Source organism: Aquila chrysaetos, chromosome 15 (assembly GCF_900496995.4).
Source record: "Aquila chrysaetos chrysaetos chromosome 15, bAquChr1.4, whole genome shotgun sequence".
Taxonomy (NCBI): Eukaryota; Metazoa; Chordata; class Aves; order Accipitriformes; family Accipitridae; genus Aquila; species Aquila chrysaetos.
Window position 1 is genome coordinate 22,736,694 of NC_044018.1, and position 15,718 is coordinate 22,752,411.

General features: G+C 39.1%; 1 protein-coding gene across 5 annotated transcripts in view; it reads left to right on the forward strand.

Annotated features, from left to right (window-relative positions):
• DLGAP2 (DLG associated protein 2) overlaps positions 1–15,718 on the forward strand; it is a 482,669-nt gene that overhangs the window by 441,542 nt on the left and 25,409 nt on the right. For all 5 annotated transcript variants that reach the window (XM_030037650.2, XM_030037651.2, XM_030037654.2 and 2 more), the window contains one exon: positions 5,149–5,498. In XM_030037650.2, the coding sequence (XP_029893510.1) occupies positions 5,149–5,498 (350 nt within the window). The remainder of the gene's footprint in view (positions 1–5,148; positions 5,499–15,718) is intronic.

The window sequence follows — 15,718 nt, forward strand, 5'->3', positions numbered from 1 at the left end:
CCTTTTGCAAGGTGTTCTGAATGTCACCTACGGCCACTGATATTCCATCAAATATATCACGTCTCTCCTTCTGCCTTTTGTCTTGTGAATCTCTATGGACAACCTGAAGTTTTACCTAAATTGAATTATTTTAGTCATTTTATTTCTAGGACGAACTGTGTTGGCCCTGCAGTATGGGCAGAGTAACTGACATTTCTATGGCTGTAACAACAGTAACCTTAAGCAAGTTTAGTCAAATGCAGTGTAGATTAAGAGGGATATTCTTCCAGGCATATCAATTAAATAAAAAAAAATCCTGTTAGTTATGAATTATCAGGAAACTTTCCTTGGATTTCTACTGTATGTGTTCAAACCATCAAATTGCCAGTTCTCCAGTGCTGGGATTGTCTTCCTGGTTACTCTGCAGTATCGCCATAATGCCTGATACTCTGGTTCTGACTGGTGCTTCCCAGCCAGGATCACAAAGCACATAAGAGAAATTAATGCGGTTTACGGAACAGGTCACTTGTAGCCACCTCTGGGCCAATTCAGCCCTGATAGGCCATCTTGTACATGTGGGGGTCATCTGGCAGTTAAGGTGTCAAATGTAAGTAAGTCATGTGTTAGGAGAAGATAACTGGAGCTGGCATAAATGGGCACTGCAGTCTTTACATAAAGGCAATGATCCTTACAAAACCGAATTGATGTGTTACACTTTTTCCTACCCGAGTGACAAATTAATGCATGTTATGCTGCATTGCTACCTGCTCCTTTCTCCTAAACAATTTATACCTGTTTTTCATCATTGTTTAGTCTAGCCCACTATGAAGCACAGAACCATTTTGTCTTCTCTCCATTTCTTGAACAATGTCCTTCCTTAAAGGAAAATCCAGTGGAGCCGATTGCACATGTTTATGTTGACGTGGGGCAAGTACCTGAACAGTTAATACTTTGATCTGAATGGAAGTCTGAAATACCCATACAGTTTAGGATTAGAACAGGTTTTTCCCATTTTCGTAATTTTTGGTTGATGATCGTAAGCTAACAGATGGAGAGAGACTGTATCTTATAAGCAAAAAAAAATATTTTTCCTGCTTTATTAAAAAAGGCAAAAAATAAATTCAGCTTTCTATATTAAGATAGCCTTTGAATACAACTGGAAGGAAAATTTTAGCTTCTTTTTCATAATTCCTTCTGTGTTTAATTTAAACATTAAAAAGATATATTTACCGCTTGTGCCATCTACTTTCTTTTTCTTTGCATTTCAGAGCAGCTATAGATTTTACAAGTTGATTAACAGCATGGCAGAAGGCTGTTGCTTTTACTTTGCTTGAGTCTCATTGCTCAGCAGCAGGACTGGGGCGAGAAATAATCAGGAGGGCCCGGCACACTAAAACTACTCCAAAAACTAAAGAAATCAGAAATCTTTGGTCATCTTCTGTGAGCCACAGAAACAACAGAACATTCTGCAGGATTGACGTTTTATAGGTCAAAACACGAACCACATCTCTGATTTTGCTGAAGCCCGCGACTTAAATCAGTCTAAAGTCGTACTGGATGGAGTTACTTGGGCGCTGTCCTTGGCCAGCGCTGGGTACCCAGCACCAGCCCTCCCCGCGGGGATGGCAAAACCTACCTACCACAGCTCTGGAGTTTGTAGAATGATAGATCAAAAAATGGGGAAGATATGAAGCAGCGCTGAGGAGGTTTTACATGCTTACTTTGAGCTAATAACCACTAAGGCCAATAAAATTTGTAAAGCAGCAAATGATGCAAAGCTGACAGGAGCTCCTGTCCATTAGCATAAGAAGGGGATCATAAATGAAAAGGAAGTTCGTTTTCTGTTAGAAAAAGGCAACGTTTCTTCCCGTATATAATACGTGGTATGTACGACTGCTAGGGCCGAGAATTAGACACGACTGATAGAAAAAGACATTACTGCTGATAACAGGAACATTCACAGATGTAATAATTAATGGAAAAAAAATTTGAAAGTGACATAAAACTTCCTGGTTCAGACCTTAAGCCAATACTTATTTATCAGAGACCTAAGCATGAACAGTAAACTATGGATTACAGGGTTCCTTTTCTCATTTAACAAGCCCCTAATCTATTATGTAGTCATCTCTTAAGTCAACAACACATACCAAGTTTATCTAAGACAAGTCTTGGTCACATTATTCATCTAAGTTATCCCATTTACTTCACTAGAACCGCTTGAGTGATTAAAGCAAATAGAATTGGGTGGCAAGATTTGCCTCACAAATTCACGCCTCCATCCTCTTACCTGATTTTGTTACAGTCTCCAATTAGTCCCAGATTTCTGTGGCTCTGAAACTGTTGTTCCAGATATGAACTCATTAACTGTGTAGAGATGGATTTTTTTATTCCCTGCTCAATATTTGATCTCTGTGACTGTAGCTTAGAAGTTAATCGGATTTCTTCCTGCCATATTTCACTGTATATATGTAGCCAGTTTCTCATGAACTTTCCGTCTTTCTCCTGTTTTCTTCTCCTTGTTGAACATCTGTGGTTTTTTTAATTCCTGTTCAGAGCTCATGATCAAATGCTTGCCAGCATACTGCAGTAACTGTAATACTTGGTGGCTTTAAGACATGTCACTCCACCGAAACAATCAGACATTTCCAGAATAAAATATTCAATCCTAGGGGAAAAAAAAAAAAAAGCAAAAAAAAAAAAAAAAGCAAGTGACTGTTTTGGTTTTGCCACAAGGAGAATTTTTCAGTTTTAGAAATGTAAATGAAGATTAAGTTAGCTATGAAGGGTTGCAACAGAAGTTTAACATTTATATTCATTAGACCAAGAACTGATCTGCTGCCTGAGTAGTAGGGATATACTTGCTTGTGATGTTTCATTATCACATTTACCAGATGTTTCATTATTCACTGCTATTCTTTTGCAGGAAGACAGACGGTAAAAAACAGTAAATTAGTTATAACAGTGATAACCTGACTTATGTTACAGGTAAAAATAGCTTCCTCTTCTGGATTTCACTCACCCTGTTTCACCCTATTGTCTCTATTTCTAATGCTTCCCAGCACTTTGAACACTTGCACCTACATTTGCAGGGCGAAAGGTGGGGGAGCAGTATTATGGCAACTCCCTTAGTGGAAACATTCCCTGGAGCCACTGCTTGAGCTTATAAGACACTGTCTTAATTTCCAAGCTTTGCAGCCTCTCCCTTCTTTCGTGAACTTTCTGTATTCCCTAAAGCGTCTGAAAAATGTTGGGTTTTTCTTTCTTCTTAACTGCTGGTTACAAAACTGACAGGAGATAAGATTGGTGATAGGACAACAAAACAGCACTTCAAAAAAAGCACACAGTCTCAGAATCTGAAGAGCATGTTTCCACATGTTTCACTCTGTTAGAGCAATTTAGCTCAGAGCAAGACTCTCCTTAAATCTCTACCAAAATTGAGCAGCATCAGTAGTAATTCAAAACGTGCTTCAAATGAAGGTTTTCACTTTCTAGCTCTGCCTCACTTTCTTTTATTTATGATCACCCTTATATTTATTATTACCAAAAATCAAAATTTAACAGTAGTTTTTTCTCTGGGCTCACTTTTCCCATAGGCTAGCCTGGCGCTACAGGCTCAGCAGTCCCAGGTATGAGCAAATTCCTAAACTGGTCTCTTCTCTCCAGGGAGCTGCAACATAACCTCATATCAAAAAGCACGACGGGAGAGGCCCTTTTTCTGACCATTGCTCATCAGCCCATATTTGTATAACGGGAAGAGGAACTCTTGTAGAATCCTTTTTGGACTCAAGTAACCCCAATTCCAAGGTTTCCTGAGTCACTGTTGCAATGTCCAATGCATTTAACAACACCAGAAAAGGGCAAACCGTTCTCCTGGTCTTTGCATGTATGCATTTTGCTATTTCTGCATTATTGATATGGGAAAACACAATAATTTTCTTTATCTTCCTGCAACTATACAAGAAATGAATTGGACTTGATTTTCCTGTACAGGAGTACAGAAAGCTATATTATGATGCATTTTTGTGTCAGTTGCTAATTTTATGAATTATGATGATACGTGCTTTGGGGGAAAAAACAATTCCATAACAGAAATGCTCTTATTAGTACCTAAAAAGTGTAGTGGGCTTAGACAATTAGACAATTCAGCTGTGTGATATTAATGACTAAATATCTATCTCTATGAAATCTCTAAAATTTTGTAAGGAAGCAGTATGGGCACAATTCTGCATCTGTAGAGCTTGCTTGGGTGTTTTACTCAGCCTTTTGCTGCAAGACAGAATCTATGTTAAACCAGCCTCAAACCTGCTCGGCTCATCAGACCAAAACTCTTAGTTCTGCTTATGTATATCCAGTTCTCCCAGTGTTTTAGACCCATTTTTACATTTATATTTCCATATTCTCTGCATTTAAGTATATCCTCCTTCAGTGTGTGTTCTAAGGATTTAAGGTTTACTGCAGGATAATAGATAAAAAGTCAGTGCTTTTGGTATTACTTGTAGTTTTTGCTTGTTGTCCAAGTATCTAGTAGCTTTGCATATATTGTAACAGTTTTTGAGTGCCTGGAATTTCCTTTTATTCACTGTATTGTGGATATTTTAAAACATATGCTTCTTGTGTAAGTAGCCAGTCTTGCCTAATTCCAGCCAGTACAACCTGGAAGTATTTTTAAAGGTTAACGTGTGACATACTGTAAAGTAGACGTTTCTGAATAATATTTTGTTCCAGTATATTGATGCTACTTTCTTAATACACTGAGAGCCCACAGTTCAGATGATAACAAGAGAAAAAAAAAAAAAATCTTCCTTTATTTCTGTTATCAGCTTTACCCCATGTGGAAACAACCTCAGAAGCCCCAGTGTGTACCTACCCAGCACAAGTCTTAACACACACAAATCCTCACTAACCCTCTGTCATCTTCACTGTAATCTGGGACTCCGATTTCCTCCCCTTGCTTGCTGGTTGAAACAAAATGTTGCTGTGGATACCCGTCTGACTCTGAGAGACACTTTCAGCTAATAGTGAGGTTCACAAAGAGCGCTATGTTGCACCATCTTCATTAGCATAATCTTAATGTTAAGGTGATTTCTGTTGTGAAGTTGCCATCAGATTAATCTCGATTTCTGTTTTTCTTTTTTTTTTTCTTTTTTTTTTTTTTAATTCTTTCCGTAGCTGTAACTTACACCAGTTACAAAAAAACACCACCACCGGTACCCCCTCGTACCACTTCCAAGCCACTGATCTCAGTCACAGCACAGAGCAGCACAGAATCCACCCAGGACGCATATCACGACAGCCGGACTCAGAGGATTTCCCCGTGGCCGCAGGACGGGCGAGGGATGTACAACTCCACCGACAGCTTGGACAGTAACAAGGCCATGAATCTCGCCTTGGAAACCGCGGCTGCGCAACGCCACGCGTCCGAGAGCCAGAGCACCTCGATACGAACCAGCGACAAGGCCATTTTAGTGACAAAGGCAGAGGAGTTTCTTAAGAGTCGACGTTCCTCTATAGGGATCCAGGTAGCCTATCATTAACATCTGCTCTGTGATGAATTGCTTGCCTTCTTTCTGTAAATAGCATAGAATGAGTCATTCAGCTTCACTGGCTCTAATAATCTAACAAACAACCCCTGGCTGCTTAGCGTTAATTGTAATTCACATCATGGCAACGTGGCTGTGCAGAAAAGTCTTCGGCTAATATGCTGTACCTGGAAGAAAATGAATGAATAAATCTCTAGGGAGGTTCCCTGTCATTAACACTTGATATGAAAATTATACTGCAGAGCTACAGGTGAACAGCATGTTCATCTCCTTCCCTCCATGAATTCACAGTCCTTTTTATAGAATTACACCAGCTTTAAAATGCTTGACTATTTTTTCCATTATCTTTCTCTTTTGACCTTGGAAAATGTGTAATGCTGCTGGATCTTCAAGTTATTCGACCTAAAAAAGCCCCCCCCCCGCCCTTTAGTTGTGCTGGGAAGAAAGTACCAAGGCAGAGAAAGAAATGTGCTCGTGTAGATACAGCATAATTATAGATGGCGAGTAATGAAATAATGTTAATAAGCACAGACTTTGAGCATTCCTCCATTTTTCCACAAAAAAATGGAATGTTTATTTTGCCTGACAAAATGTCTGTCAGGCTGTGGAAACCTCAGTTACATTGTGTTATTTCAGGTGAATGAAATAAGACGATTCCAAATGCAAATTCTGAACTCTATTCCTTCTACTAAATGGGAAGCTCTATAGATAGCAATGGCCATTTGTTTAAATCTCTAGGAAATACCAAGTACTAATAAAAATCGGAAAGTTGAACTTGCAAAGAATGCAAAGCCCTTTGAGACACAGGAGTAGAGGAAAATTTAGGCTTCTGTTCTGCTGTTACTTAGACACATATATAATTTTTAAGTATGTAAATATTCCCTTTTACATCACTAGGTTCACTTCTGTTCTTAAAAATCTCTCCTCTGGCCAGACCAACTAGAGAGGAAATGCCGTGTATTTTGCCATAGTTACAGGTATCGTGGAGACAGCAACATAGAGCTTGAGAAGGTAATAGTCCATGTAACAAAGCCCAGTGAGTGACTGTTCATCTACTAGGAAGTGTATTATTTTCTTTTAAAAGTAGTAATTCCATTTCCATTAATTTCAAAATACAACCAGAGAAAAGTATTTGGGTTAAGCATGTCACAGCTACTGATTTAACTTCGCAGTTTAACACCTTAGCGTGGTATAATTTTGCTGTTCCACAACGTATTAGACTAATGGGAAGGCATAGGCTTTGCCAGCAAGCTGCTTGTCCATTTCTCGACACAAAAGTATTTGCTTCTGCTTCTTTAGATGCAGAAGAGTAGAATGTAATTTAACAGCAATGGTAAAATATTCAGATGGCTACTTTTCAAATGTTTTACAAAGTAATTAGTGTATCCTAAACTGTTCAGAGAAGGGGCTTAACAGATAACGGTGGAAAGCTCAAAGGAGCAGCAAGTAATTTTTGGTACCTTTTAGCCCCTAACCTGAAAGTTACTCTTCAGAAAGGAATAGTATCTAGTGTTGTTCTTATCTCTTCTTTACAGCAGCTGTGCACAGTGGTATTTAACAATGTTAGTGTCTTGCTTCAGTCAGTCCTGGTATTTCAGCAATTAATTCTGAAACTTTGATTACATCACTTGATCCTGTTTCTTACTGCAGGTGATGACCAGTACTTTTCACTGGGCTCTGACCCTTCTTGGTATCTGGTGTGTTTAATAATATGTGTTTATAATCCACAAAAACATCTGTGCAATGATTTCCATGGAGGCAGCGGATCTTCTGTAGCAACTTGTCATGTGATGCTTGGCCCATAATAGCGGTCCTCAAGTGTACACACTGAAAAAGGCAAATACTGTTTGCAACAGCAGGTCTTGGAAGGATGAGCTGTTTGTTATCTTTTGAGAAGTACAAACTGCTTGGTTGTACCATTTGGCATTAGATAAGGTTGAAACTGCAAAATTACCCTCAACACAGTATCCTGAGAGCACATTTTAGTTGTTTGAGGTTTTTTCTGCAGTAAGTTTCAAACTTCACATTAGTGTGAAAAATACCTTCCTGCAGCATTTCTAAGCTGAAAATGGATTTTCTTGTATTTCTGTTGCCAGGTTTATAAGGAATAAAAACAGAGGGTGGAATATTCTTATTGCAAACTACATAAATAGTAATTTATGCCCCCAAAATACAGTCGAAGTATTTAATTTCTTTTAGACTTCTGCATCAAAGCACCTTAGAAAAGGATGGTTTTTATTTGCATATTTCCTTGATTGACTAAATGACTTGTTTTCTCATTAGCATGCCATGCCAGGGTAATGCATTGAATTTGCATTTATTTGCATTAATTAATTTGCTATCAGGATGGTTAATTTGTGCATTTTTTTAATGTTTCGTTCCTTTAACACATTGGCGTGAGAATGCTTGCCAACAGAGCTTCATACAGGAGCAGAGAGGCGCGAAGATAAAGAATGACCAGCGATGCTTCTGCATGTGGAACTAGTGTGGACCCCGCGTAGGGCTCCCATGTCTTTGAGTATACATGATTTGTGTAGCGTACATGTAAAGAATAGAAGTCCTTTTCAAAAGTCCTGGCGTACCAGGCACGTGCCATAGGATTGGTATTCTCATGCACGGGGAGCCCGAGCTCTTAGGGGAGCATCAGACTTACTATGAAGAGCAGTAGCACCCCGTCTGCAGGGACAGAGAACAGCACAGATACGGTAACCCATCTCACGCTATGTTAGCCCTGTCCCAGATCGGAATTTTGAACAAAAAAAGCTTCAGAAACAAAGCTTTTCCAGAAAATAGCTGTTGGGTGGGTTGGGTTTTTTTCACTGTCATATTTAAATCAAGAGGAATATTGTCAGATGTATCAGTTGGCACTGGAAAAAAATGTTGATTCCTAAATTCAAACAAATTGCAAAATACTGATTCTGAGATTAAAAATTTAGTCAGCATTCATAAGAAAATATATATATATATAAAAGAATAAAAGTTCAGTATTCCAGTAAAGTAGCTACTAAGCTATAGTCTTCATGTCTGTCTTCTGTCATGACGAAAGAAGACTAATCAAAGTATTTGGATTAAAATGGAGGGTAGAGATTGTCTAGAGTAAAACAACCACTAAGTCAAGAGCAAGGTTATTGCTAATATATTTTCAGGGATCTTCCTTGCTCTTTTACACACCCTTGTATATATGTGAATGATTAACATTCAAAAACTGCTCTAGTTGTAAACCATTTCGTATTAAAAGCATTTGGATTGTAAAATACATGAGAAAACATGTCAAGAAGTTGCTCCTTATTTATTTCAAGTATTTCAAAACATGCAGTCCTTTGTTTCCTCTCTATTTAAAAGACATCAAGGCATCTCAAAATGAACAGAAACCCCGGAATTAGAAGAGATGGAAACAAATGTTGTGAGTGTGGAGGCTGATTCATGAGGGTATTTTTGGAGAAGAGCACTAATTGTAGCATAGAGAATGGACTCTGTCATCTTCATTTATTGTCAGGAGAGCATGCTTCAAAATATCTCGGGCTTTTTTGATCTCCATAATCTTCATTAAACAAATAGTTCTTATAAATCAAAAGCTGTGTTCAGGAGGATTAGTGCAATAACTCACCTGCTTAATTTTTTGTGTCAAAAGGGGATCTTCTACATAATATTTATATATATATTTAATTAAATTATTAACATCGTATTGTAAAAACTTTGTTCAAGAAACACTGCAGTCTCAAACTGGAATTCCCCTTTAAGGCAAAGCATTTTGTACCCACATGGCATACTCTACTTGGATGAGCATTTACATTTTCTTTGTATAGTTTAGGTTATACCATCCTTGTCAGTGCTCTACTTCAGTGTATACATAGCAATCAAGAGAAATATTCGCAGTGATTACACTGGTCTTTGGATCATAAGTGATCCAAGTTTTAGAGGTAAGCATTATTCATTCTCCTCTTAAAATCACTGTCAGACTCGGCTTTTGTGGGAGAAGCGTGTGAAGTCCTTGGCCTGCAGAAGTCGGTGAAAGTTTTGATAACGCTTCCATGGTACAGAGGCTATAACCTGGCCTTTAGAGTTGAGAGACAGAGAAAGAGAGATGAATCAGAATTCACAGGCTTAGCTGGTTAGCAGAGTTCCCAGCCAGTGCCTGCATTTTGACCTCCTCACTTGTCAAAAAGCTTAGCAGTTGGAATTGTAGTTGAAACAAAGCTATGGTACTTTTAAAGCCATCTAATTTTTACTCTTTTCACAAATTACTCTTGCTCCTTTTCTTAACTGCCATCTAACATAATGAACCATTCAAAGTGGGGAAGACACAGATTGCTGCCTTGCAGAATATTTGTTGGTTCAGAACAATTCGACACTTCGCATTAAATGCACCAAAAAAGTTATGAGCAACCACTGCTGTGTGCATTATTTTGGTGTTGCTATCTCACGTTAGCTTGACACGAATCCTGTTTCTAAACTCTGGCATGCATTTTTAGCAAAAAGTGCTTTCTTAAAAGACCACCAGAAGTTTTCAACCCGTGGTAGGATATTCTTGTGGTAATTAGCACTTAGTGTGCCACATAACGTATTTGAGTAGTCCAGATGTTCTGTAGGGAAGTACTGGAGTAACAAGATGGAGCCCTGTGGTGAGGCACAAAAAATCATTCAAGCATGAAAGTGTAGGTTTAGTTTGGTGGGTTTCTAAAAATTATTTTGAAAGAGTATATGTTTTTTGGCTGATAAAATATTCCATCAGTTAAGGAAAGCAGTAGCAGTTAGTACTGTAGTTTTATTTGAATTATTTTTCCTACTTTGAAGTCACTGCATATGAGTGAGATCTCCCTGTACCTAAGAATGGTTATCTGCATTCACAATTACATGTACTTGATCTGGTGTCAAATGTAGTGTTTTCTTCCCTTTTTTACTCGTTATCACTGAGAAGCCTATGCAAGAGAGGAAAGGTGAATTATTTCCCTTCCTGTGCATCATCAGAGAGATTATTAAATTCTAATTATAGAACAAATCGGTTCCAGCAGTGAAAACCCATTGAGGGCAGTGAAGTTGCATGGGGAGAGATAATGTGGCCTGAAGGACTCTTATTACTGATGCTTACAAGAAAGAAGCAAAAGACACCAGGTTAAAATCTGTTTTCCTATGCATTGAATATATTAACTTCAAGCCTCCCTTAGAGACAGTATGCATAGAAGCTTAGACTGGAATTTTTAGGACACTACAACATTATGTTGCAGTGCTTATGTTTAAGAGCAGAATAATGCTTTAATACAGAAATAAAGGTTGCTTTTAAATGGTTAAAATTATCAGCTAAAAAAGCTTAGTAAATACTTGGAAGGAATAATTTAGTCAGTTCATGCATCCTTTTCTACAATGAGTGCCTATAAACAAACCAAGATTGATTATAACAAGCAAGTTATTTGCAATAGTGATTTGCATTTATTCAAATAATTTTGTGTAAGTATAATTTACTTGTGGATCATTAATTACCAAGTAGATGCCAGTATCTGATACTTAGTTTTCAAATTTTGGGCTGGATCGGTCAGCAGTGACTGATCACAGAGAGGATTGATAGTATTGTCTGCTCCTTGTACTGGCAGCAAAAAATGTGGAGGGGAGTGTTATGCCTTTGTGAAAGGTAAGACAAATAAGATAGAAATAATCTCAAAATGCACCATTACATTTAGTATTAACATTATAAGCCTTATAGGCATACTATAAGCCCATAAAACAACATCTTTCATGGCATAAAGTGCCAAATTTTGAAAGAAGTTTTAGTTCTTTGTTTGCAAGGAGAGAGGACGATGACCTGCTATATTAGATCTACTCCGCTTCTTCTGCTTTTGGTCAGTGTCTGGCTATTTTTTTGTTTCCTCTTCTGTGTGAGACTCTCTCATAACCAGATAAACATATAATTTGTCATATTATTTTGCTTTACTGAGATTGTGGGCCAATTTGCAAATATTAAGGCTTTTAGAAGTCATGCAAGTATTAAAACAATAATGAATCATGGAGAATAACAACAGATTTATTAAGACTTATTTAAGCTTCAGGAGCCACACAATCAAACTGAACATATTACTTTTTCTCCTCTGCTCATTTGAATCTAGCCTGGCCAATCTGATTAAATCCAAAGAGTTTCCTGCTGTCTTCTGGCAGGAGTCTTTATAATACCTGTCATTCAGAAATGCAATTTATTAGTTCATTTGTTTCTTTGTGAGTGCAAATCATTTTGTTATTTCCCACTTTTAGTTGTGTTGTCATTTGCCTCCATTTTCCAGATCTATTTTTTTGTTGGTTGTTACAATATTTGCAATCCTAGATTGCGCGCACACACACAAAAAAATTGGCATTCTCCTGCTGTTACAAGGCACAGTGAGGAAATGAAAGCATTAAAATATGAAGGCAATCATCAGGTCATTTAGTCAGTGTCAGCCTTGGCAAGCTGGAGGAAAGGATAATTTGGCAAGACTTTATATTTAGAGGTAACTAATGTAATTTTTATTTTGATACCTGGGCCATCATTTTCCTGATAATTTTGTTTTGAATAAAATTTTAAAGCAAATTACTTCATTTATGCCTGCATTTATTGCATATTGGGTAAATTATTCAGGATATACTTCTAGTTGAAATACTAATAAGAAAGCACTTGAAAGCAGGTAGATGAAAAAGACTTCTTCTTGATGTGTTGCATCAGTTGAAAGATACCAGCCCATCCAAAATATAAAAGGGAAATCTACCTCCACACATGAGAAACAGTTCAAAAGAAGACATGCTATCTGTGACTAAACCAAACAATGTAGTTGGCAAAAACAGATATGCTTTTGATACGCAATATGGAATAAAAGTGTGTGTTGCCAGTCTGCCTGCTTTGTTCCAACAACATTAATTGGCCAAACTGATGTTCTCCGTAGGGACCTTTCCTTTTTTATAGCTTTAGACCATCATGTTTCCAACAGCCCTATGTGTGAGCTGCTGAGACATCCTCATGGAAGGCAAAAATCTCTTCTCTGTCCATTGACCGTTGCTCACCTCCACAGTGTTACTAGCTGTATGTTAGCCCAGCAAGTATGATACCATTGACCTTCCTTAGCCCATTCCCATGTCTAGCAATCTGGCCTCCACTTCATCCCCCAGCACTCATTCAGTAGGTTCCAAGGAGGATAGGATGTAGAAATGGCCATCCTCAGGATATCACTCTATGAGAGAAGTGCGGTGCTTTAGAAGGAACTGAAAGCAAAGACTGACACGTTGGAAGATGTCAGCTTGGCTTCTTTTGTCTGGCTTCGGCTCAGGTCCGGTCTGGCACACAATGTCCTGTCCCTCCATGCTGAGCCATGTGAGTGAGCAGAAGGTCCTGATGAGTCCTGTGTTCTCATCTGCTCAGCTTCGTCAGCCTGGCCATGCACAAACCTCTTTGCCCTTGTCAAACCTTCAGGCTTGTAATGCTGTGGAGCCTATGCCTGCATCACTGACACCATCATCTGCAGCTGCAGTTCATCTGAACAAGTTCAAGGATCTTGATCAACAATCCCACAGCTGAAAGTAATGATGTTGCTCCTTTCCTTGGACCCAGTCCAATAGAATCGTAGAACACAATAGAATCATAGAATGGTTTGGGTTGGAAGGGACCTTAAAGATCATCTAGTTCCAGCCCCCCTGCCATGGGCAGGGACACCTTCCACTAGACCAGGTTGCTCAAGGCCCCATCCAACCTGGCCTGAACACTTCCAGGGATGGGGCAGCCACAGCCTCTCTGGGCAACCTGTTCCAGTGCCTCACCACCTTCATGGTAAAGAATTTCTTCCTAATATCTAACCTAAATCTACCCTTTCTCAGTTTAAAACCATTACCCCTTGTCCTACCACTATATTCCCTAATAAAGAGTCCCTCCCCATCTTTTCCATAGGGCCTCTTGGAAAATGCATGAAACTGAGTGTTCCCATAACCTGACATCAGCACTACCAGATATCTGACTATCTTTGCTAAGTCTGTAAGGCCACAATGAAATCCACTAATATTCCCTGGTAATTACCTGTCTCCTGCCTGTTCACTGCCAAGACAGTAGACTGGAAATGCTCAGGAGATCGGATTTCCTATATCACTATCACCTACTACCTGCATCTTCTGAACATAGGAAGAAATCTTGATTTTGAGATCATGGTCTTAAGCATCCCTCCAGTGTCACTTTCCAAACTACCAAGTGCTTTCTGTTCTTTAATAACAGAAATGGGAGTCTCCTTTGTAACTCGCTTCCTCCAACAAGTGCTTTATAGTGACTCTATCTGAGATCAAGATAACTTCTCTGGCTTTTTCACAGGTGTTACATGATATATCAGATATGGCTTGGAAGGCCATGGTCTGCAACTTTAACAAGATCTTCCAATTTTCTTATCTCCAGTAGGAGATGAAATCCCTAGTTGAAGACATTCCCTTTGATGGCACTATTTATTGTAGTTTAAACTCAGTAAGTTCCTAAATTATGTGTTTTAATTCTGACTCTGGTTGCTTTGGGGATGAAGCCCAGTACCGTAGCTCTTAGGAACAGTTTAGACTTCCTGACCACTCCAGATGTTGCTATGGATTTCAACATCAAAAAACTTCCTCCAGAAAATGTTTCCCCACCTCGGACATCAGCTGCCTGCTAGCACTCATACAGGCACACCCAAGAGCCGCAGCCTAAGCATTTTGTGTTATCTGCTCTTATTCACTACCTACCATCTGTTCTCCCTTGAGAATAAGTTCTTTGCTTTTCAAAACATGTCTATGCATATTTGCCTGAGCTCTCATCACTGTAGTCAAGTGTAACTTGCCTCTCTGCTCCCCCCCAACAGGCTAGATGAGTATCTCATTCTTGGCCCAGTTAATTGATTTCTGCTCACCTGTCTCTAATGAAGATGTTTTATATGCAGCTTTTCTCACATCCCCGAAAGGGCTAGGTGAGTGCCTGGTCCCTCACTTAGACTTGAACTTATTATTCAAGACTCTTTTGGACACTTCTGTGCTATAAATAAGGGTGTCTTTCCTGATAGATCTCTCTTGCGCTAAGAAACTGGACCTTATGGCTGTTCTACTTATAGCAATGTTCTTTCAGGAGAGGGTGACCTCCAAGTACAGCTTAAGCTTCTCACCCATGTTGCAGCCAAGAGCCACCTTAACTAGGAAACCAGCTTGCCTGTTTTTTGGTTGGTTGTTGTGGGGATTTTTTTTCCCCAAGCTGCCTACCTCTGTGGTTGAGGCTTTTTTTCACTGCCAACATCAAGAGGGATCTTTCTTTTTATACTGACAACACCAAATCCTGGAGACTGTTACCAAGTCTGATATCTTAGTTCTCTCAATGCGCTGCCCGTCCAAGTGAATACAGCCAGCTTCCATGCAACTGCCAAGGTGGAAACAGACAGCAGCGCATGCTTTCCCTAGACCTCATGCAGAATAAGGGGAATTACTGGGAAATGTGTCTTTCCTGACAGTTGCCACACTGATATCTGGAGCTTTTGGCAAACCTGTGCCTGATGCTACGCTGTACAGTTCAAGCATGCCATTAACATTTACTAAAGGGTTCCTGCACTAGCTGTTTTCATGAACTTCTCCAAGACCCACACCCAGGTAAATATGAATGTGTACTGATTACTGGCTGGAATTCCCTTCCGTAGAAATGTACATGGAGCTATGGCTTGAAGATGGAAAAAGAAGTTACCAGCAACTGGCTTCTTCAAGAAGTATAGTCCACATGTACATTCACTTCGCACCCTCCTTCCCCCTTCTCTCTGGATCCTTCCAGAAACCTGGTGGGATCAGGTCTGTACAGCTAAGAGGCAACTGTAAAGGCCATTGGGCTCCTTCCAGAGGTGCCTGTGACTGCTGCAAGGGGAAAAGTTATCTTGTCTTCATCATAGGATATACTCTTTGAATTCACACATGGAGTATACGTATTGAAAAACTGGTTGCTGATATTATTTTTTTGGTTTAACAGTGAAAATATCAATCAAAAGGAAAAGCCAGTTCTACTCTTTTTTCCTAACTCTCCCTTGATTCAGTATAATTTGCATACTGCAGCACTCGCTATGTCTGTGTCAAAGACTTGGGGGTGGTGTGGTGGTGGGGAGTGTTACATAAAATCCCACAGAAACTTGCAAAAGCAATGTGGTCTCAGTTATGAAGAAAACTACTGTGAATATATTTCAGTAAGTGTATTTCAGATGGGAATACTA